Here is an 18,668-nt window from a genome sequence, read left to right as displayed (position 1 = left end):
CATGTCCTCTGTTAAGGACTCATGCACAACTGACCCATGGGATGGCATTACAGAAACATGCTATCATTACCTATCCTCAGTGAGAACCACAACACACAGTCAGAGCTGAGCTCAGTGGCATAGAGTATAGGCAATTATAGGGAAATAATGCACTCTCTAGAATGCCCTTCATGCCAATCAGAAAGGGGTATTCAACAATGCCATGGTATAAACTGAAATCATGCATTGATGCCAATGGGAAGTTTACATGTAAGTTTGAATTAACTGGATCAGTATACATTGTCACAGTCCCCTCTAGAATGACAGCTATGTGTTCCCTGAGAGGCCATGACATGATGGCTACAAAGCTGTGACAAACACAGACACAGACCAAACACAGAGCATGCAAAGAAAGGTTAACATGATTATATGGAGGTTGACTTGTGAATTAAACAGGCCGCACATCTGTGACTGTCTCTAAACACAGACCCATCCACAGTGGCCATGCAGTTTGTTTGGGTACAGATGAAGTAAATGATGATGAACTTCACATCCTGGTGAAAGTGATGCTATCAAGGGTCTTATTCTGGTGACATGATGATTGATTCTTGGCTGCCATTTGACAAATACAAATTATCTCGCTCTTTTGTCCATTATAATCGTATCATATAGGCTATACCCACACTATATGTGTGAGCTGTTGGCTAAATGATTCAGCAGGCTTCAGTTCGGCTGGCGCCTAGCCAGACTCAGCTAGGCAAACCGAAAGAGAGATCTCGCAAAGTGCCTTATTAAAAGACCTTTGCTTGAAAAACTAGGGGAAAAAACAGCAATAGTACCGTGCTTCTCCACCTGCATTGCTTGCTGTTTGGGGTTTTAGGCCGGGTTTCTGTACAGCACTTTGTGACATCAGCTGATGTAAGAAGGGCCTTATAAATACATTTGATTGATTTGTCCATTTTGAGACGGTAGCCAAAATAGTCCAAATTAGTCTGAGATAACTCAAGAAATCTGTAATAAATGTTTCGAACTAAGATGTTTGGTGCAGTATTTCTCAATGGAAAAAATGTGCATGAAAACGAGTCGTCTCTCGTTGAATGACTACAAAGACTTTATTGAAGTATCCCTGCTGTTGACCAATCATCGCCGAAAGGTCATTACTCCAGAAAATGTTTTGTGTTCCGAACAGTCGAAAAATCTCTCAATGAATTCCAAAACAAACAAAAACTTCACCAAATGTCGTCATAATGTATGCACGAACTCTTCCGAACTGTTTTCACTGGTAAGCATGTAGACACCTTTAGGCTCACGTGCCAATACCAGTGTGCGCACAATCGCTATATGACTAAAAAAAAAAACATTTACAAAACCATTTAACTTGTATTTTTTATCCTTACTTAGGAGTTTAACCGCAAAAGTTATTTTTATGTCCACTACTTCATCAGGCACGGCCTTTTATCGGCAACAAGTCAATTTGATGGAATCATCTCTGATGGGGAAATGTGCATATTGTTTTTATGCAGATTTGAGAATATTCGCATGAAAATTTGTTGCCAATTGGATGGAAACCTATTTATTCACACACACAATAGCTCATTGGAGATCAATGGGAAAGTGAGGATATAGCTAGGTTTCCATCCAATGTTTATTTTAATGTGAATACTAGAATCCACATAAAGAAAATATGCATTTTCCCAACAGTGGTGTTTTTCCCCCCAAATGGACTTTGTGCTAATAAAAATCAGTGCGTGATGATGTAGTGCAAACAAAAAGTACTTTTTCGCTGAAGTTTTCATGTACCTAATAAAACATATAATGTTTAATATGTTTCCATGGCATTTTCAACTCTAACGATAGTTTCGTCACAAAAACCGCTGCGATAAATTGCAAATGTGCCTACTCTGGTCTTGGCACGTGTGCTCTGGCCAACAGATCTCAGGTAGCCTACAGTGCAGGTAGGATGTGCAGTATAGTCTATATTATGAGATTATTATGGATAAGAGCTAGAATATTTATATTTGTCAAACCCAGTCAATCATTGATCCTCAGAATAAGACCCTCAATATGTATTGGAAAGGAGCATCAAGATCACAGTTCACATTCACCACCCTGTGAAGTTTCATCTGTAGCCTAATAAACTGTATGGTTTCCTAAATCGTAGTGGGAGTACCACACGCCATATAATAACGTGACTCCAAATTACTTAGATATGATGGTTATTATACGGTATCAATATTTGCGCATTAAGGCACACATTTCTCGCATAATGCATTTTACCAACAGAAAAAGATCCCACCATGTCAAACGAACATATTATCTGTTTTGGATTTATAAAACTGTACCGAAACTTCATGTTTCCATCACAGCTTTCATATTTTTTTTGTATATGGTATAACTTTACTCGCATAAAAACTGTGGATGGAAACTTGGTTTATGACGATATTCCCATTCATCTGGAACCAACCTGATTAAAGTTCAGTTCAGTAAAGTTCAGTAAAGCAATATAACCTTCAATATAATCTTAAAGCCTATATACATGTGGTAAGAATGGAAAGGCTGAGGTTTGTGTTGCTCTATGTTTGACAAATAACAGTAAATTAGGAGAGTGCAGAATGCTGATCTAGACTTGTAGACTTGTTTATGTGCTGCTGTGCGGTTTGTTGCTAACATTTCTTTGCTACCTGACAACGGTAGCAACGGTTTTTACTTTTTGCCATTTTATATTTTACATTTTTCCCTCGTTCAACTTTTTTCATTCAACTTTTTCACTCCGGATGCTTTATCTGGACATGGTTCTACAGGACCTCCACCAGCCGAAGCTAAGCAGTAACATTAACATTATGACTTTAACTGCAGTCGCTGTACTCATAATTTACAGGAGAACCATCGCCTTATGGCGAGGCAGCCCAGGCGAGGATAGCCGTGCTGCAAGCCCAGCTTTAGAAGCTATCCTTAGGCAAAGGTAATGAAAGTGTAGGAAAGGATGAAACAGCGTTTGTGCCAGCATTAAGTACAGAAAGTAGTATAAATCCCCTCGCACAGTCCCAGCAGCCGGACAATTTTCTCATGACTTCTGGAGGGAAATGCTGTAGGAATGCTCAACCGGTGTCGCTCATTCAGCCGACAAACATTCAACCGGTTCTCACCATTAAGCAACTAGTCCGAGTCAGAGTCTGAGTCTTCTTTGGTCTCTCCTCCTCCCGTTACGGGGTCTGAGACGCCGAAGCCTCCCACCAATAGCTCTGACAAATTGAACACCATAGACATTGGCGACTCCATTATCCGTAGTATTAGATTTAAAAAGAATCATCCAGCGATAATACACTGTTTACCAGGGGGCAGGGCTACCGACGTTAAGGATAATCTGAAAATGGTGCTGGCTAAGGCTATAACTAGTGTAGAGAGTTTAGGGATATTGTTATCCACGTCGGCACCAACGATGTTAGGATTAAACAGTCAGAGGTCACGAAATTGTCTCTGGCCCCCTCCCAGTTAGGGGGAGTGATGAGCTCCAAAGCAGAGTCTCACAACTCAATCGCTGGTTGAAAACTGTTTTCAGCCCCTCCCAAAAGATACCATTTGTAGATAATTGGCCCTCTTTCTGGGACTCACCCACAAACAGGACTAAGCCTGGCCTGCTGAGGAGTGACGGACTCCATCCTAGCTGGATGGGTGCTCTCATCTTATCTATGAACATAGACAGGGCTCTAACTCTCGCCCCACGATAAGTTAGGGTGCAGGCCAGGCAGCAGATTGTTAGCCAGCCTGCCAGCTTAGTGGATTCACTTGCATAGTCAGTGTAGTCAGCTCAGCTATCCCCATTGAGACCGTGTCTGTGCCTCGATCTAGGCTGGGCAAAACTAAACATGGCTGTGTTCGCCTTCGCAATCTCACTGGAATAAAGACCTCCATTTCTGTCATTATTCGAAAGAGATGGTGATATCTCACATCTCAAAATAGGGCTACTTATTGTTAGATCCCTCACTTCCAATGTCGTTATAGTCAATGAACTAATCACTGATCATAATCTTGATGTGATTGGCCTGACTGAAACATGGTTTAAGCCTGATGAATTTAAATGAGGCCTCTCCTCCTGGTTACTGTAACGGCTTCCTCTTCAGAGGAGGAGTAGCAAAGATCGGACCAATACGCAGTGTGGTAAGTGTTCATCTTGGTTTTTAATAAAAACACTGAAAAAAAACTATAAACGACAACGTGAAAAAACAAAACCGAAACCAAAAGTTCTGTGTGGAAACAAACACTGACACGGAAAATAATCACCCACAACTAAAAGGTGAAACCAGGCTACCTAAGTATGGTTCCCAATCAGGGACAACCAGGCTACCTAAGTATGGTTCTCAATCAGGGACAACCAGGCTACCTAAGTATGGTTCTCAAACAGGGACAACGATAGACAGCCTCCTCTGATTGAGAACCATACCAGGCCAAACACAGAAATCCCAAATTATTGAAAAAGGAACATAGACAACCCACCCAACTAACGCCTTGACCATACTAAAACAAAAACATAACAAAAGAACTAAGGTCAGAACGTGACAGCTACACTAGTGACCATATCCCCCGCGCATCCCGCAAAGGTGGAGGTGTTGCTAACATTTACAATAGGAAATTTCAATTAAAAAAAAGAAAAATTACTGCGTTTTCGTCTTTTGAGCTACCTCAGAACTGATGCTGCTATCCACACCTGTGGTGCTTCACCTTATGAAATACAGTCACTTAACAATAGTGCATCTAAAACTACTATACATCAGTAATGATGCTACTGTCCACAACTGTATAAGCACTTTGTAACATCTACCGATGTAAAGCTTTATAAATACATTTGATTTCATTTCATTTGGAGAACTCCCTTCACCTAGGTCTAAATTTAAATGAAAAAAACTAAAACCGCAGACACTAGGCCCTCCATGGAATGAGTTTGACAGCCCTGCTATTGACAGCCCTACTATCACCATGTATGATGAAGCAGCAGTAGCTGTTATGTGAAATCTGAATCACTTCACAATCGACGACAATTTATAGCCTTACAATTACATGCACACTAATAATTTGATAGTAAACGGATTGTGCCAATAGGCAGATTATGCAATAGTCATGTAAACACGTTACTCTGTTTATCGTAATCAGCATAAGGTCCAAATAGAGGTAAGCATACGCCGATTAAAACATCTGGTTTTCTAAGCAATCTTTCGAATTATTAGGACATGTAAACACCTTTATCCGCGTTCCAGCTGTGTGTTTGATCTGCGCATGTGCTAGCACCAGCGGAGCGAGCCTCCCTCTTTATCGCGAGTGAAGTGAGTTTGGAACAACTGAATGTACGCATCTTAGAAGTTTTTTTTTCTCACATACAAACGTTATGTCGAATTTAGAATTAAATATGTTTCCCAAAAATAAAATGGTCGAACGTATATTTTCATTGGGGATTTTCTGCATTCATCAGAGTGCCATCAGGTAGCCTGATTGTAAAGATTATTCGGGAAATTGTACTTCTTGCAAAGAATATAAAAGTTTTAATAGAACTATTATATTAATCTGACTATCCACAATAATCGTACCATTGTGTGCATGTAAACCGTACTCAATGTCACTGTCAATAATCATCCAACAACATTTTTATTTAAAAAAACACATCCATAAGCAGTGAATGAATTAAAAAGACCCTCATTCTAACAGATCCAGTACTTATTGTGAATAGTGAAAAGGGCTTACCTTCTCACTACTAGGAAGTGTTCGTGTCCTTTGAAAAGTATCCCCGCCATTAATGCTGATCAGCTCACCGTCAGCAGATGAAAACCGAGTGGGGAAAACTACTACGTCACTCTTCAGTGTGTCAGAGCTGAAACACACGTCATACTGCTGAGTAGATTTTGAGTAAGACCAGCTCCCGTCAGGGTGGGTGGTGATCATGGGGGCGCTGCACCTGCTGAAACTGCCGTCTGTCCTGTGGCATTTTACAACTATTAAACTGATGAGGCTCAGTAGAAATATCACTGATACTGACACAATGGCGACGAGCAGATACAGATTTAAATCTGAGAAACTCTCCTCCTTTACAGGCAGTTGTCTGAAAGTTGTCTGCGTGTCACCTGTACTTTCAACGACCATAACATCAATAGACACAGTCGCAGACAGGGAAGGTTCTCCATTATCAGACACCAGAATGACCAACGGGTGAGATTTTAAGTCATTGTCACTCATGCGTCTCTTAGTCCGTATTTCTCCGTTGTTGGTTCCTATTCTGAATAGATTGGTCCCCTTTGGTTCAGAGATGTGATAAGAAAGCAGCGCATTATAACCAGAGTCGGCGTCTACAGCCCTGATCTTGGCCACAAAGTATCCCGCTTCAGCAGAATAAGGAATGTTCTCAGAATTAACGGAGCCGTGGTCAGAATAGGGCGGGAGAATCACAGGACTGTTGTCATTCTCATCAAGGATACAAACGTTGACAGTGACGTTGCTGTTTAGTGGAGGAACACCAGAGTCTGTGGCCTGAACTTGGAACTGGAACGTTTTCACTTCCTCATAGTTAAATGACTGTAAGCTGAATATTTCACCAGTTAGAGAATTTAAGTTTAGAAATGTTGACAAACGGGCGTATGTTTTGTTTTTTGATAGTGTATACGTCAATTGAGAGTTTTCATTGATATCCGGGTCATTCGCTGTCACGCTGCCAACACGAACCCCCACTGGACTGTTCTCCTCTACATAAAAGTTCAATATGGGCTCCGGAAAGAGTGGGGCGTTGTCATTCACATCAGAAATGTGTACAGTAATAACACTGGTACTGGAGAGAGGTGGGGTCCCTTCATCAATGGCTTTAATAGTTACGTTATGAAGAGAGGCACTCTCTCTGTCCAGAGGCCCATCTACCACCAAAGAATAATAGTTCTTATAGGACGACTGTAATTTAAAAGGAACATCTCCTATAACAAATGCTTTGATGAGCCCATTTTTACTCCCATCTTTGTCTCCAATACTCAATGAAGCCACTGCTGTTCCTTTCTCGGCATCTTCTTTGACTGCAATGGTCAGTGATGTTAATTCTATCTCGGGTGTATTATCATTGATATCAAGTATTTCAATTAGGACTTTTGAATGGGCACTCCTTTGTGGATTACCCTTGTCTTTTGCTTGTACACGGATTTCAAACGCAGGGTTCTCCTCGTGATCTAACCTTCCTTTAATGGTTATTTCACCTGTGTGCTGATTGACTGCAAACAGCCTATGAAGATCCATTTTTCTGTTACTAATGAAGGAGTATTCAATCTCACCGTTTGCAGCTTCGTCTATGTCTGTTGCGTTTATGATTAGAACTAAAGTTCCAATGGCAACATTTTCTAAGACTTGGACTTTATACAGAGATTTAGTGAAAATCGGGCTGTTGTCGTTCACATCTATCACATTAATTATTATCTCTAAAGTCCCGGATCGTGGAGGTTTCCCTCCATCAACAGCAATCAGAATCAGCTTAATTACAGCTTGTTTCTCTCGGTCTAAAGCTTTCTGCAGCACTAACTCAGCAGTCACACTATGCTGATCGCTCTGTACATCCAGAGAAAAGTATTCATTCGGGCTCAGGTTGTAGGTTTTTATCGATTTACTGCCAACGTCCGCATCACCGGCACGTGGTAATGGGAATATTTCACCTGGAGAAGCATATTCGGTCATATTGATAACGTGAATGCGCTCTTGAAATGATGGCGCGTTGTCATTTATGTCCAAAATGTTTACTTCAATCCGATGGATTCGCATGGGATGGTTCATGATAGCTTCTACATCTATGGAGCATGTTATGGAGTTGGGGCAGATGGCATCTCTGTCAATTATCTCACTGACAAAAAGAACGCCAGTCTTTACGTCGATATCAAAATACTTCCGTTTGGATCCGGTTACTATCTGAATCTCTCTAGATTCTAGTTCCCTCACGTTAAGATTTAGGTCTTTGGCGATATTTCCAACAAATGTTCCTTTATCCACCTCCTCTGAGACTGAATACACGAACTGTCCGGAACACAATCCCCATGAACAAAGCAGCAGAAGACATTGAATCCCAACACGTTTTCTGTGGTCACACAGGCCCATGGCCGTACAATTAAATGCTTATCCAAAATATACTAAAAGGGAAAAATGAAAATAATACAAGCTCTGCTAATCCGTGTTTATACAACCCAAGTAATCCAGGACGCACAAGCATTTTCCTCTCATCCCAAAACACACGACTGGTTTCAACTCCATTCCTTTTTTAGTATTCACAAGAATAGTCCAGTATTATTCCTCCTAGAAATAATGTTCATGGTCAACAGCGACATCCTGTGTTTGTTGTATATACACAGCACAAATACTATTGACATAGCTGTTTATTTAAAAATAAAAAATATTTAACTAGGCAAGTCAGTTAATAACAAATTCTTATTTTCAATGACAGCCTAGGAACAGTAGGTTAACTGCCTTGTTCAGGGGCAGAACAGCAGTTTTTTTTTACCTTGTCAGCTCGGGGTTTTGATATTGCAACCTTTCGGTTACTAGTTCAACTCTCTAACCACTAGGATACCTGCCGCCCCTCCCACCAAAAGAACCGCTGGTATACTAGTGGAGAGATTATTCTTAACGATACTTTGCAATATAATGAAACGATCATAAATAACTTAGGCCTACAGAAGAATAGGGTGGTCCGTGGATAGTGATGGGCCTTTCCGGTAGTGCAGCCCCCTTGGTGCAGCGCCCCAATGATCACCACACACCCTGATGCGTTTACATACAGGACATCTCGAGTGCATTCCCTCTCACCAAACTTGCTTGACTGTGCCTTCTGCAGTGGAAGTGCAGGGAGGAAGGAGGAACCCAATCAACACAATATAATCACGGTTTACAGCAACACCAAGTGTTTTTACTGTGTTTATTTTTTTTTAATAAATATGTATTATTTTAGTTATTCAAAATATTGCTATCAACAGAATTGCAGAAATGGAAGCAAATTGATTTGTTTGGTTTGCTAAGCTAGCTAGCTAACTAGCTATAGCTGTGTACTGTTTGCATTCAAAATATTCATTCAGCACCACCCACTTCTAGTTTCCCCCACCCAAAGTGAGAGGACTGCAGTATGCATATGTCACCACAGTACACATATGGCAGAAGGTGACGTTACAATGGACTGATGTGTGGGTGAGCTTTAAGCGCCAGTATTGGCAGCAGAAGAAGCATCTCCCAAGAGGGTGCTACATATCGATAGTGGAGGAGTCAACCAGTGCCTACAGAGGGCTGGGGACTGAGAACAACATCAAGACCGGCTAGCCAACTTCAGCTCCACCACCACCATCATTAAACCTGTCATGAAGGCAAAGGGTGGATAATTTGAAGAATCTAAAACAAAATATACATTTTGATTTGTTTAACACTTTTTTGGTTACTACATGATACCATAAGTGTTATTTCAAATATGCGATGCCTTCCCTATTATTATACAATGTAGAGCATAGTAAAAATAAAGAATAGCCCTGGAATGATTAGCTGTGTCCAAACTTTTGACTGGTACTGTATATATATATATACAGTTGAAGTCGGAAGTATACATACACTTAGGTTGAAGTCATTAAAACTCGTTTTTCAACCACTCCACACATTTTTTGTTAACAAGCTATAATTTTGGAAAGTCGGTTAGGACATGTATTTTGTGCATGACACAAGTAATTTTCCCAACAATTGTTTACAGACAGATTATTTCACTGTATCACAATTCCAGTGGGTCAGAAGTTTACATAAACTAAGTTGACTGTGCCTTTAAACAGCTTGGAAAATTCCCGAAAATGATGCCATGGCTTTAGAAGCTTCTGATAGGCTAATTGACATCATTTGAGTCAATTGGAGGTGTACCTGTGGATGTATTTCAAGGCCTACCTTCAAACTCAGTGCCTCTTTGCTTGACATCATGGGAAAATCAAAATATATAATCCAAGACCTCAGAAAACAAATTGTAGACCTCCACAAGTTCGGTTTTACCTTGGAAGCAATTTCCAAATACCTGGAGGTACCACGTTCATCTGTACAAACAATAGTACGTAAGTATAAACACCATGGGACCCTGCTGCCGTCATACCAATCAGGAAAGAGACGCGTTCTGTCTCCTAGAGATGGAAGTACTTTGGTACGAAAAGTGCAAATCAATCCCAGAATAACAGCAAAGGACCTTGTGAAGATGATGGAGGAAACCGGTACAAAAGCATCTATATCCACAGTAAAACGAGTCCTATATCGACAAAACCTGATAAGCCACTCAGCAAGGAAGAAGCCACTGCTCCAAAACCGCCATAAAAAAGCCAGACTACGGTTTGCAACTGCACATGGGAACGAAGATCGTATTTTTTGGAGAAATTGTTATGCTGGTGAATGAGGACCCAAAAGCGACTTGGCGAAAACAGAGTCTTTAATCCAGTAAAGGAAATCTGCAATACTCCTAGACAAATCGGAGCGGTAAATAAAGCATAAAAAACAATTCCACTCGTAATGACGAGAACAGACTGGAGACTCGATCATAAACTGTAGGTTGCCTCGGGAAGGCACTTGACCGTAGCAGACTCAGACACCTGCTCACCACGCAGCATCTGAGGGAAACACGACACGACAGGGCGATACAAAGACACAGCACGGTGAACAATATACAAGGATCCGACAGGACAGAAACGGAAAACAAGGGGAGAAATAGGGACTCTAATCAGGGGAAAAGATAGGGAACAGGTGTGGAAGACTAAATGATTGATTAGGGGAATAGGAACAGCTGGGAGCAGGAACGGAACGATAGAGAGAAGAGAGAGAGGGAGGGAGAGAGAAAAAAGGGAACGAACCTAAAAAGACCAGCAGGGGGAAAACGAACAGAAGGAAAAGCAAAATGACAAGACAATAAAAGACAAAACATGACAGTACCCCCCCACTCACCGAAGGAGGAACACTGGCGGCAACGGAGGAAATCATAGATCACAAACGGTCCAGCACGTCCCGAGAAAGAACCCAACTCCTCTCCTCAGGACCGTAACGGAAAACGAAAAAAGGGAAACTAGGGTACTACTCTAAAAAAAAAAAAAAAATGAGACACGGGTAGAGAACTGAAAGCTTTAGAGCAAACAGGACCAAACAGGCCAGGAGAGTAACAACTAGGGACAGACTGAGACACAGCAAGGGCAGGAACAAGAACAGGAGAGATGCGGTGGCAGGGAACAGACTGAGACCCAGCAAGACCAGGAGCAGAAGCAGAAAAAAAAATTACCAGACTTATTCTGCGCGCAGTCCGAACACGCAGCCACGAATGTCACGCTCCTGAGTAGGCCACCAAAAGCGCTGGCGAATAGAAGCAAGAGTACCTCGAACGCCGGGATGGCCAGCTAACTTGGCAGAGTGAGCCCACTGAAGAACAGCCAGACGAGTAGAAACAGGAACGAAAAGAAGGTTACTAGGACAAGCGCGCGGCGACGCAGTGTGCGTGAGTGCTTGCTTAACCTGTCTCTCAATTCCCCAGACAGTCAACCCGACAACACGCCCAACAGGAAGGATCCCCTCTGGAACAGTAGAAGCCACAGAAGAACTAAAGAGACGGGATAAAGCATGAGGCTTGGTGTTCTTAGTACCCGGGCAATAAGAAATAACGAACTCGAAACGAGCGAAAAACAACGCCCAACGAGCATGACGCGCATTCAGTCGTTTGGCAGAACGGATGTACTCAAGGTTCCTTTGGTCAGTCCAAACGAAAAAGGAACGGTCGCCCCTCCAACCACTGTCGCCATTTGCCTAGGGCTAAACGGATGGCGAGCAGTTCACGGTTAGCCACATCATAGTTACGTTCCGACGGTGACAGGCGATGAGAAAAATACGCGCAAGGGTGGACCCCATCGTCAGTATCGGAGCGCCCACCCCCGACGCGTCAACCTCGACAATAAACTGTTTAGTGACGTCAGGTGCAACAAGGATAGGAGCGGATGCAAAACGCTTCTTGAGGAGATCAGAACAACAATCATACGACCGGTGAGGAGGAAGGGAGTTGGTTCTGGACCGACTGAAGACCGTGCGCAGACCATGATATTCCTCCGGCACTCCTGTCAAATCACCAGGTTCCTCCTGTGAAGAGGGAGCAGAACAAACAGGAGAAATTGCAGACATTAAACACTTCACATGACAAGAAACGTTCCAGGAAAGGATAGAATTACTAGACCAATCAAAAGAAGGATTATGACACACAAGCCAGGGATGACCCAAAACAACAGGTGTAAAAGGTGAACAAAAAATCAAAAAAGAAATGGTCTCACTATGGTTACCAGATACAGTGAGGGTTAAAGGTAGTGTTTCACATAATATACTGGGGAGAGGACTACCATCCAAGGCAAACATGACCGTGGGCTCCCCTAACTGTCTGAGAGGAATGTCATGTTCCCGAGCCCAGGCTTCGTCCATAAAACAGCCCTCCACCCCAGAGTCTATTAATGCACTGCAGGAAGCTGCCGATCCGGTCCAGCGTAGATGGACCGGTAAGGTAGTACAGGTACTTGACGGAGAGGACCGTCTAGTAGCGCTTATCAGTCGCCCTCCGCTTACTGATGAGCTCTGGCCTTTAACTGGACATGAAATGACAAAATGACCAGCGGAACCGCAATAGAGACAGAGGCGGTTGGTGATTCTCCGTTCCCTCTCCTTAGTCGAAATGCGAATACCCCCCCAGCTGCATGGGCTCAACACCTGAGTCAGTGGGGAAAGATGGTAGTGTCGGAGAGAGGGGAGACACAGTTAACGCGAGCTCTCTTCTATGAGCTCGGTGACGAAGATCTACCCGTCGTTCAATGCGAATAGCGAGTTCAATCAAAGAATCCACGCTGGATGGAACCTCCCGAGAGAGAATCTCATCCTTAACCTTAGCGTGGAGTCCCTCCAGAAAACGAGCGAGCAACGCCTGCTCGTTCCAGTTAATGGAGGCAGCAAGAGTGCGAAACTCTATAGAGTAATCGGTTATGGATCGATTACCTTGACATAGGGAAGACAGGGACCAGGAAGCTTCTTTCCCAAAAACTGAACGATCAAAAACCCTTATCATCTCCTCTTTAAAGTTCAGATAATTGTTAGTACACTCAGCGCTTGCCTCCCAGATAGCTGTGCCCCACTGCCGAGCCCGACCAGTAAGGAGTGATATGACGTAGGCAATCCGAGCTCTCTCTCTTGAGTATGTGTTGGGTTGGAGAGAGAACACTATATCACACTGGGTGAGAAAGGAGCGGCACTCAGTGGGCTGCCCAGAATAACATGGTGGGTTATTAACCCTAGGTTCCGGAGGCTCGGAAGACCCGGAAGTAGCTGGTGGCACGAGACGAAGACTCTGATACTGTCCTGAGAGGTCGGAGACCTGAGCGGCCAGGGTCTCAACGGCATGCCGAGCAGCAGACAATTCCTGCTCGTGTCTGCCGAGCATCGCTCCCTGGAACTCGAGAGTAGAGTAGAGAGAATCCATAGTCGCTGGGTCCATTCTTGGTCGGATCCTTCTGTTATGCTGGTGAATGAGGACCCAAAAGCGACTTGGCGAAAACAGAGTCTTTAATCCAGTAAAGGAAATCTGCAATACTCCTAGACAAATCGGAGTGGTAAATAAAGCATAAAAAACAATTCCACTCGTAATGACGAGAACAGACTGGAGACTCGATCATAAACTGTAGGTTGCCTCGGGAAGGCACTTGACCGTAGCAGACTCAGACACCTGCTCACCACGCAGCATCTGAGGGAAACACGACACGACAGGGCGATACAAAGACACAGCACGGGTGAACAATATACAAGGATCCGACAGGACAGAAACGGAAAACAAGGGGAGAAATAGGGACTCTAATCAGGGGAAAAGATAGGGAACAGGTGTGGAAGACTAAATGATTGATTAGGGGAATAGGAACAGCTGGGAGCAGGAACGGAACGATAGAGAGAAGAGAGAGAGGGAGGGAGAGAGAAAAAAAGGGAATGAACCTAAAAAGACCAGCAGGGGGAAAACGAACAGAAGGAAAAGCAAAATGACAAGACAATAAAAGACAAAACATGACAGAAATGTTCTCTGGTCTGATTTAACAAAAATAGAACAGCTTGGCCATAATGACCATCGTTATGTTTGGAGGAAAAAAGGGGGTGGCTTGCAAGCCGAAGAACACCATCCCAACCATGACGCACAGGGGTGGTAGCATCATGTTGTGGGGGTGCTGTGCAGCAGGAGGGACTGGTGCACTTCACAAACTAGATGGCATCATGAGGCAGGAAAATGATGTGGATGTATTGAAACAACATATCCAGACATCAGTCAGGAAGTTAAAGCTTGGTCGCAAATGGCTCTTCCAAATGGTCAATGACCCCAAGCATACTTCCAAAGTTGTGGCAAAATGGCTTAAGGACAAGAAATTCAAGGTATTGGAGTGCCCATCACACAGCCCTGACCTCGACCCTATAGAACATTTGTGGGCAGGACAGAAAAAGCGTGTGTGAGCACGTTTGAGCACGTTTGACTCAAATTAAACAATTTAAAGGCAAAGCTACCAAATACTAATTGAGTGTTTGTAAACATCTGACCCACTGGGAATGTGACGAAAGAAATCAAAGCTGTCATTTCACATTCTTAAAATAAAATAAAATAAATTGGTGACCTAAAACGGATTTTTTTTGTGAAAAACTGAGTTTAAATGTATATGGCTAAGGTGTATGTAAACTTCCGATTTCAACTGTAAATAACCAACACAGTCTCACAATCAATTCGTGCATATATGTACAAAATGCATTTCAGCAAATTTCGTGCGTTTTTGTGCGGTTGTTTTGGCTTAATTCGTGAGAAAAGACACGAATTTATGTGCTTCTTAATTCGTGCGAAAAGACACAAATTTAACCAGTAGGCTACACACAAGCCTATTCAACAACCATATAGACGCGATAGTTTATATTTAATTTGTTTTCTTAAACTCGATGTAGGATCAGGCAAAATCCCTTGAGTTGCGCACCTTATGCAGATTTGGTCCTCGGTTGGTTGCCATGTAACTAATTTTTGTTCTTAAACTCGATGTAGGATCAGGAAAAATCCCTTGAGTTGCGCACCTTATGCAGATTTGGTCCTCGGTTGGTTGCCATGTAACTAATTTTTGTTCTTAAACTCGATGTAGGATCAGGAAAAATCCCTTGAGTTGCGCACCTTATGCAGGTTTGGTCCTCGGTTGGTTGCCATGTGTCCATATCGAGTGGTGTGATCATGATGTCTAGGTCCGCTTGTCAACGGATGTGGAAAGCATAGTGCAACCTAAGAGTTTGGTTTCTAGTTTTGAGTCGGTTGATCCACTTCCATCTCTGACAAGTGGAAACCGGAGGGGTAAGGGAGGGGGTGCACTCCACACATATGCGCTTAGGCCGTCCGTAGGGTGGGGGTTAGGGTTAAGTCCAGTTGGAGTTAGGGTTATGTATAGTTAGTAGAATGGTTTAAGGTTAGGGTTAAGGTTAGGGTAAGGTATAGTCGCGTATATGGTTGTTGCAAAGGCTTGTGTGCCTACTGGTTAAATTCTTGTCTTTTCGCACGAATTAAGTAGCACATCAATTCGTGTATTTTCGAACGAATTGAACCACACAAAAATGCACAAAAACGCACGAAATCTGCTGAAATACATTTTGTTCATATATGCGCGAATTGGATGTGAGGCTGGGCTGAAATAACATAAGGAACGCCTAAAGAAACAAACAAAGAATGTTCAGTTTTACATGAAACAACGAAAACTACAATATTCTGACAGGTTCATACCTTTATCTGTTAGAGGACAATACGACACAACTTTGCTGCAGTTTTATCTAGAAAAAGTGAGCAAGAATGAGACTGACTAACCAAAGTAGCCACAGGTCGCTGTCCATGGTGTTGAATTAAAAAGCTGCATGCTGCATCAATTTGGAGCAAAGTTTTCTCCAAACTATACGGTACCCATTCAATTTGTCAAGTTAGAAGGGAACTTCCCCAAGTTTTTCGGGAATTTAAAAATATATAATGTGCACATAAGACAATAACGTAAATTTTAAAAAAGCAATTGCAAAGCAAAATCCTTAAAAAAGGTGATCCTTACCTTCTCTGTGTTGGAAAGTGTTCGTGTCCTTTGAAAAGTGTCTCCTCCACTAATACTGATCAGCTCACCATCAACAGGTGGAAACTGCGTGGGGAAAACTACTACATCACTCTTCATTGTGTCAGAGCTGAAACACACGTCAAACTGCTGAGTAGATTTGGAGTAAGACCAGCTCCCGTCAGGGTGGGTGGTGATCATTGGGGCGCTGCACCTGCTGAAACTGCCGTCTGTCCTGTGGCATTTTACAACTATTAAACTGATGAGGCTCAGTAGAAATGTCACTGATAATGACACAATGGCGACGAGCAGATACATATTTAAATCTGAGAAACTCTCCTCCTTTACAGGCAGTTGTCTGAAAGTTGTCTGTTTGTCATCTGTACTTTCAACGACCATAACATCAATAGACACAGTCGCAGACAGGGATGGTTCTCCATTATCAGACACCAGAATGACCAACGGGTGAGATTTTAAGTCATTGTCACTCATGCGTCTCTTAGTCCGTATTTCTCCGTTGTTGGTTCCTATTCTGAATAGATTGGTCCCCTTTGGTTCAGAGATGTGATAAGAAAGCAGCGCATTATAACCAGAGTCGGCGTCTACAGCCCTGATCTTGGCCACAAAGTATCCCGCTTCAGCAGAATAAGGAATGTTCTCAGAATTAACCGAGCCGTGGTCAGAATAGGGCGGGAGAATCACAGGACTGTTGTCATTCTCATCAAGGATAAAAACGTTGACAGTGACGTTGCTGCTTAGTGGAGGAACACCAGAGTCTGTGGCCTGAACTTGAAATTGTAACTTTTTTACTTCTTCATAGTTAAAAGACTGCATGCTATATATCTCACCAGTTAAGGAGTTTATGTTTATCATTGTAGACAAGGGTATTGCATTATTGCCTTCTAAAAATGAATAAGACATCTGAGCATTTTCATTCATATCAGGATCATGCGCAGTCAAGCTGGCAATATGACCTCCCACTGGGCTGTTTTCTTTTAAATTCACCATTACGGTCTCTGAAAAGCGAGGCGCATTGTCATTCACATCAGAAATGTGCACACTAATAACTCGAGTGCTGGAGAGAGGTGGGGATCCTTCATCTGTTGCAACAATGGTTACATTGTACATTGAAACAAGTTCTCTGTCTAGTGGCCCATCAACTAATACAGAATAGTAATTATTATATGAAGACCGCAACTTAAAAGGACCAGAACCTGCAATTTTACACTGAATTACTCCATTCTTACCCCCATCTTTGTCACTGACTGTGACTAAGGCAACAGCTGTGCCTGTTTTCACATCCTCGCGAACAGTGTCAATGAGTGACGTCACTGATATTTCTGGAGAGTTATCATTCTCATCAATAACTTCAACTAAGACTTTACAACGTGTACTCCTAGGTGGAATACCCTTGTCTTTTGCTTGGACTCTTAACTCAATTGCAGCATTTTGTTCATGGTCAATCACTCCCTTTACCTCAATCACCCCTGTCTCAGGAACGATAGAGAATAGAGCTTCGTTTTCAGGCCCATATCCAACTAGAGAATATATTATTTCACCATTTACTCCTTCATCTATATCCGATGCAAGAAGAGAAGTTACTTTTTTTCCTACCGGCGAATTTTCATTCACTTTCACTTTGTAAAGAGGTTTGCTGAAAATTGGATTATTGTCATTTATATCCATAACGTTTACCACAATCTGTAACGTCCCTGATCGAGGAGGGTTTCCTCCATCAACAGCAGTCAGTGTCAGCTGGATCACAGCTTGTTTCTCTCGGTCTAAAGCTTTCTTTAGCACTAATTCCGCAGACACACTCTGCTCTCCACCGCTCTGTACATCCAGTGAGAAGTGTTCATTTGGACTCAGCTTGTAGCTGTTTACCGAGTTACTACCAACATCTGGATCTTTTGCAATGGGTAAGAGGAATTTGTCTCCCAAAATAGCTATCTCTGTAATATTCATTGTAAGTGTATTACCTGAGAAAAATGGCGCGTTGTCATTTGTATCCAAAATCTCTATCTCGATCCGATAAAGACTATGTGGGTTTTGTGCTAGGGCCTCTAAATTTAAGGCACAAGTCTTGCTCGTCACACATAGGTCTTCTCGATCAATTCTCTCAATCACAAACAGAGCACCAGTCTTAACATTCACATCAAAATACTTCTTGTTAGATCCGGCTACAATCTGAAACATACGAGACTCCAATTCCTGAACATTGAGATTGAGGTCCTTGGCTATATTCCCAACAACGGTTCCCTTGTTCACCTCCTCTGAGACAGAATAGACAATCTGACCAGATGATAGATTCCAGAAACAAAGAAGCAGAATTCGAATAAAAATACATGCATGGAGAAAGAGGCCCATCGTTATCCACGGTTCAGTTGTTTGTGCCAAACATCGATAAGTAGATTGTGAAACTAGTGTTATCTACCATAAAAACATTAGACATGAAACGCCCAAAACGCAGTGAGAATGGTTTCTTGTATAAAACACAAACAGAGTGCGATGTATCCTGGACCTGTACAAATCCCTCCCAGCTCATGACAAGCCATAGAGGGAGGGGCACCAGAC

At 42.6% G+C, this 18,668-nt stretch overlaps 1 protein-coding gene across 5 annotated transcripts in view; it reads right to left on the bottom strand.

Moving 5' to 3' along the window:
* LOC124017536 (protocadherin alpha-C2-like) overlaps nt 1–18,668 on the bottom strand; it is a 68,708-nt gene that overhangs the window by 33,364 nt on the left and 16,676 nt on the right. The window contains exon 1 of one of the 5 annotated variants that reach the window (XM_046332752.1): nt 16,098–18,059. The exons of 3 other annotated variants lie outside the window; for them this stretch is intronic. In XM_046332752.1, the coding sequence (XP_046188708.1) occupies nt 16,098–18,059 (1,962 nt within the window). Of the gene's footprint in view, nt 1–5,712; nt 8,232–16,097; nt 18,060–18,668 lie in introns of those variants that run through there. One more of the 5 variants, XM_046332750.1, reaches the window with a different exon arrangement.

This window comes from Oncorhynchus gorbuscha, unplaced genomic scaffold (genome assembly GCF_021184085.1).
Source record: "Oncorhynchus gorbuscha isolate QuinsamMale2020 ecotype Even-year unplaced genomic scaffold, OgorEven_v1.0 Un_scaffold_27:::fragment_2:::debris, whole genome shotgun sequence".
NCBI classification, from domain to species: domain Eukaryota; kingdom Metazoa; phylum Chordata; class Actinopteri; order Salmoniformes; family Salmonidae; genus Oncorhynchus; species Oncorhynchus gorbuscha.
This window is presented reverse-complemented; position numbering and strand designations above follow the sequence as displayed.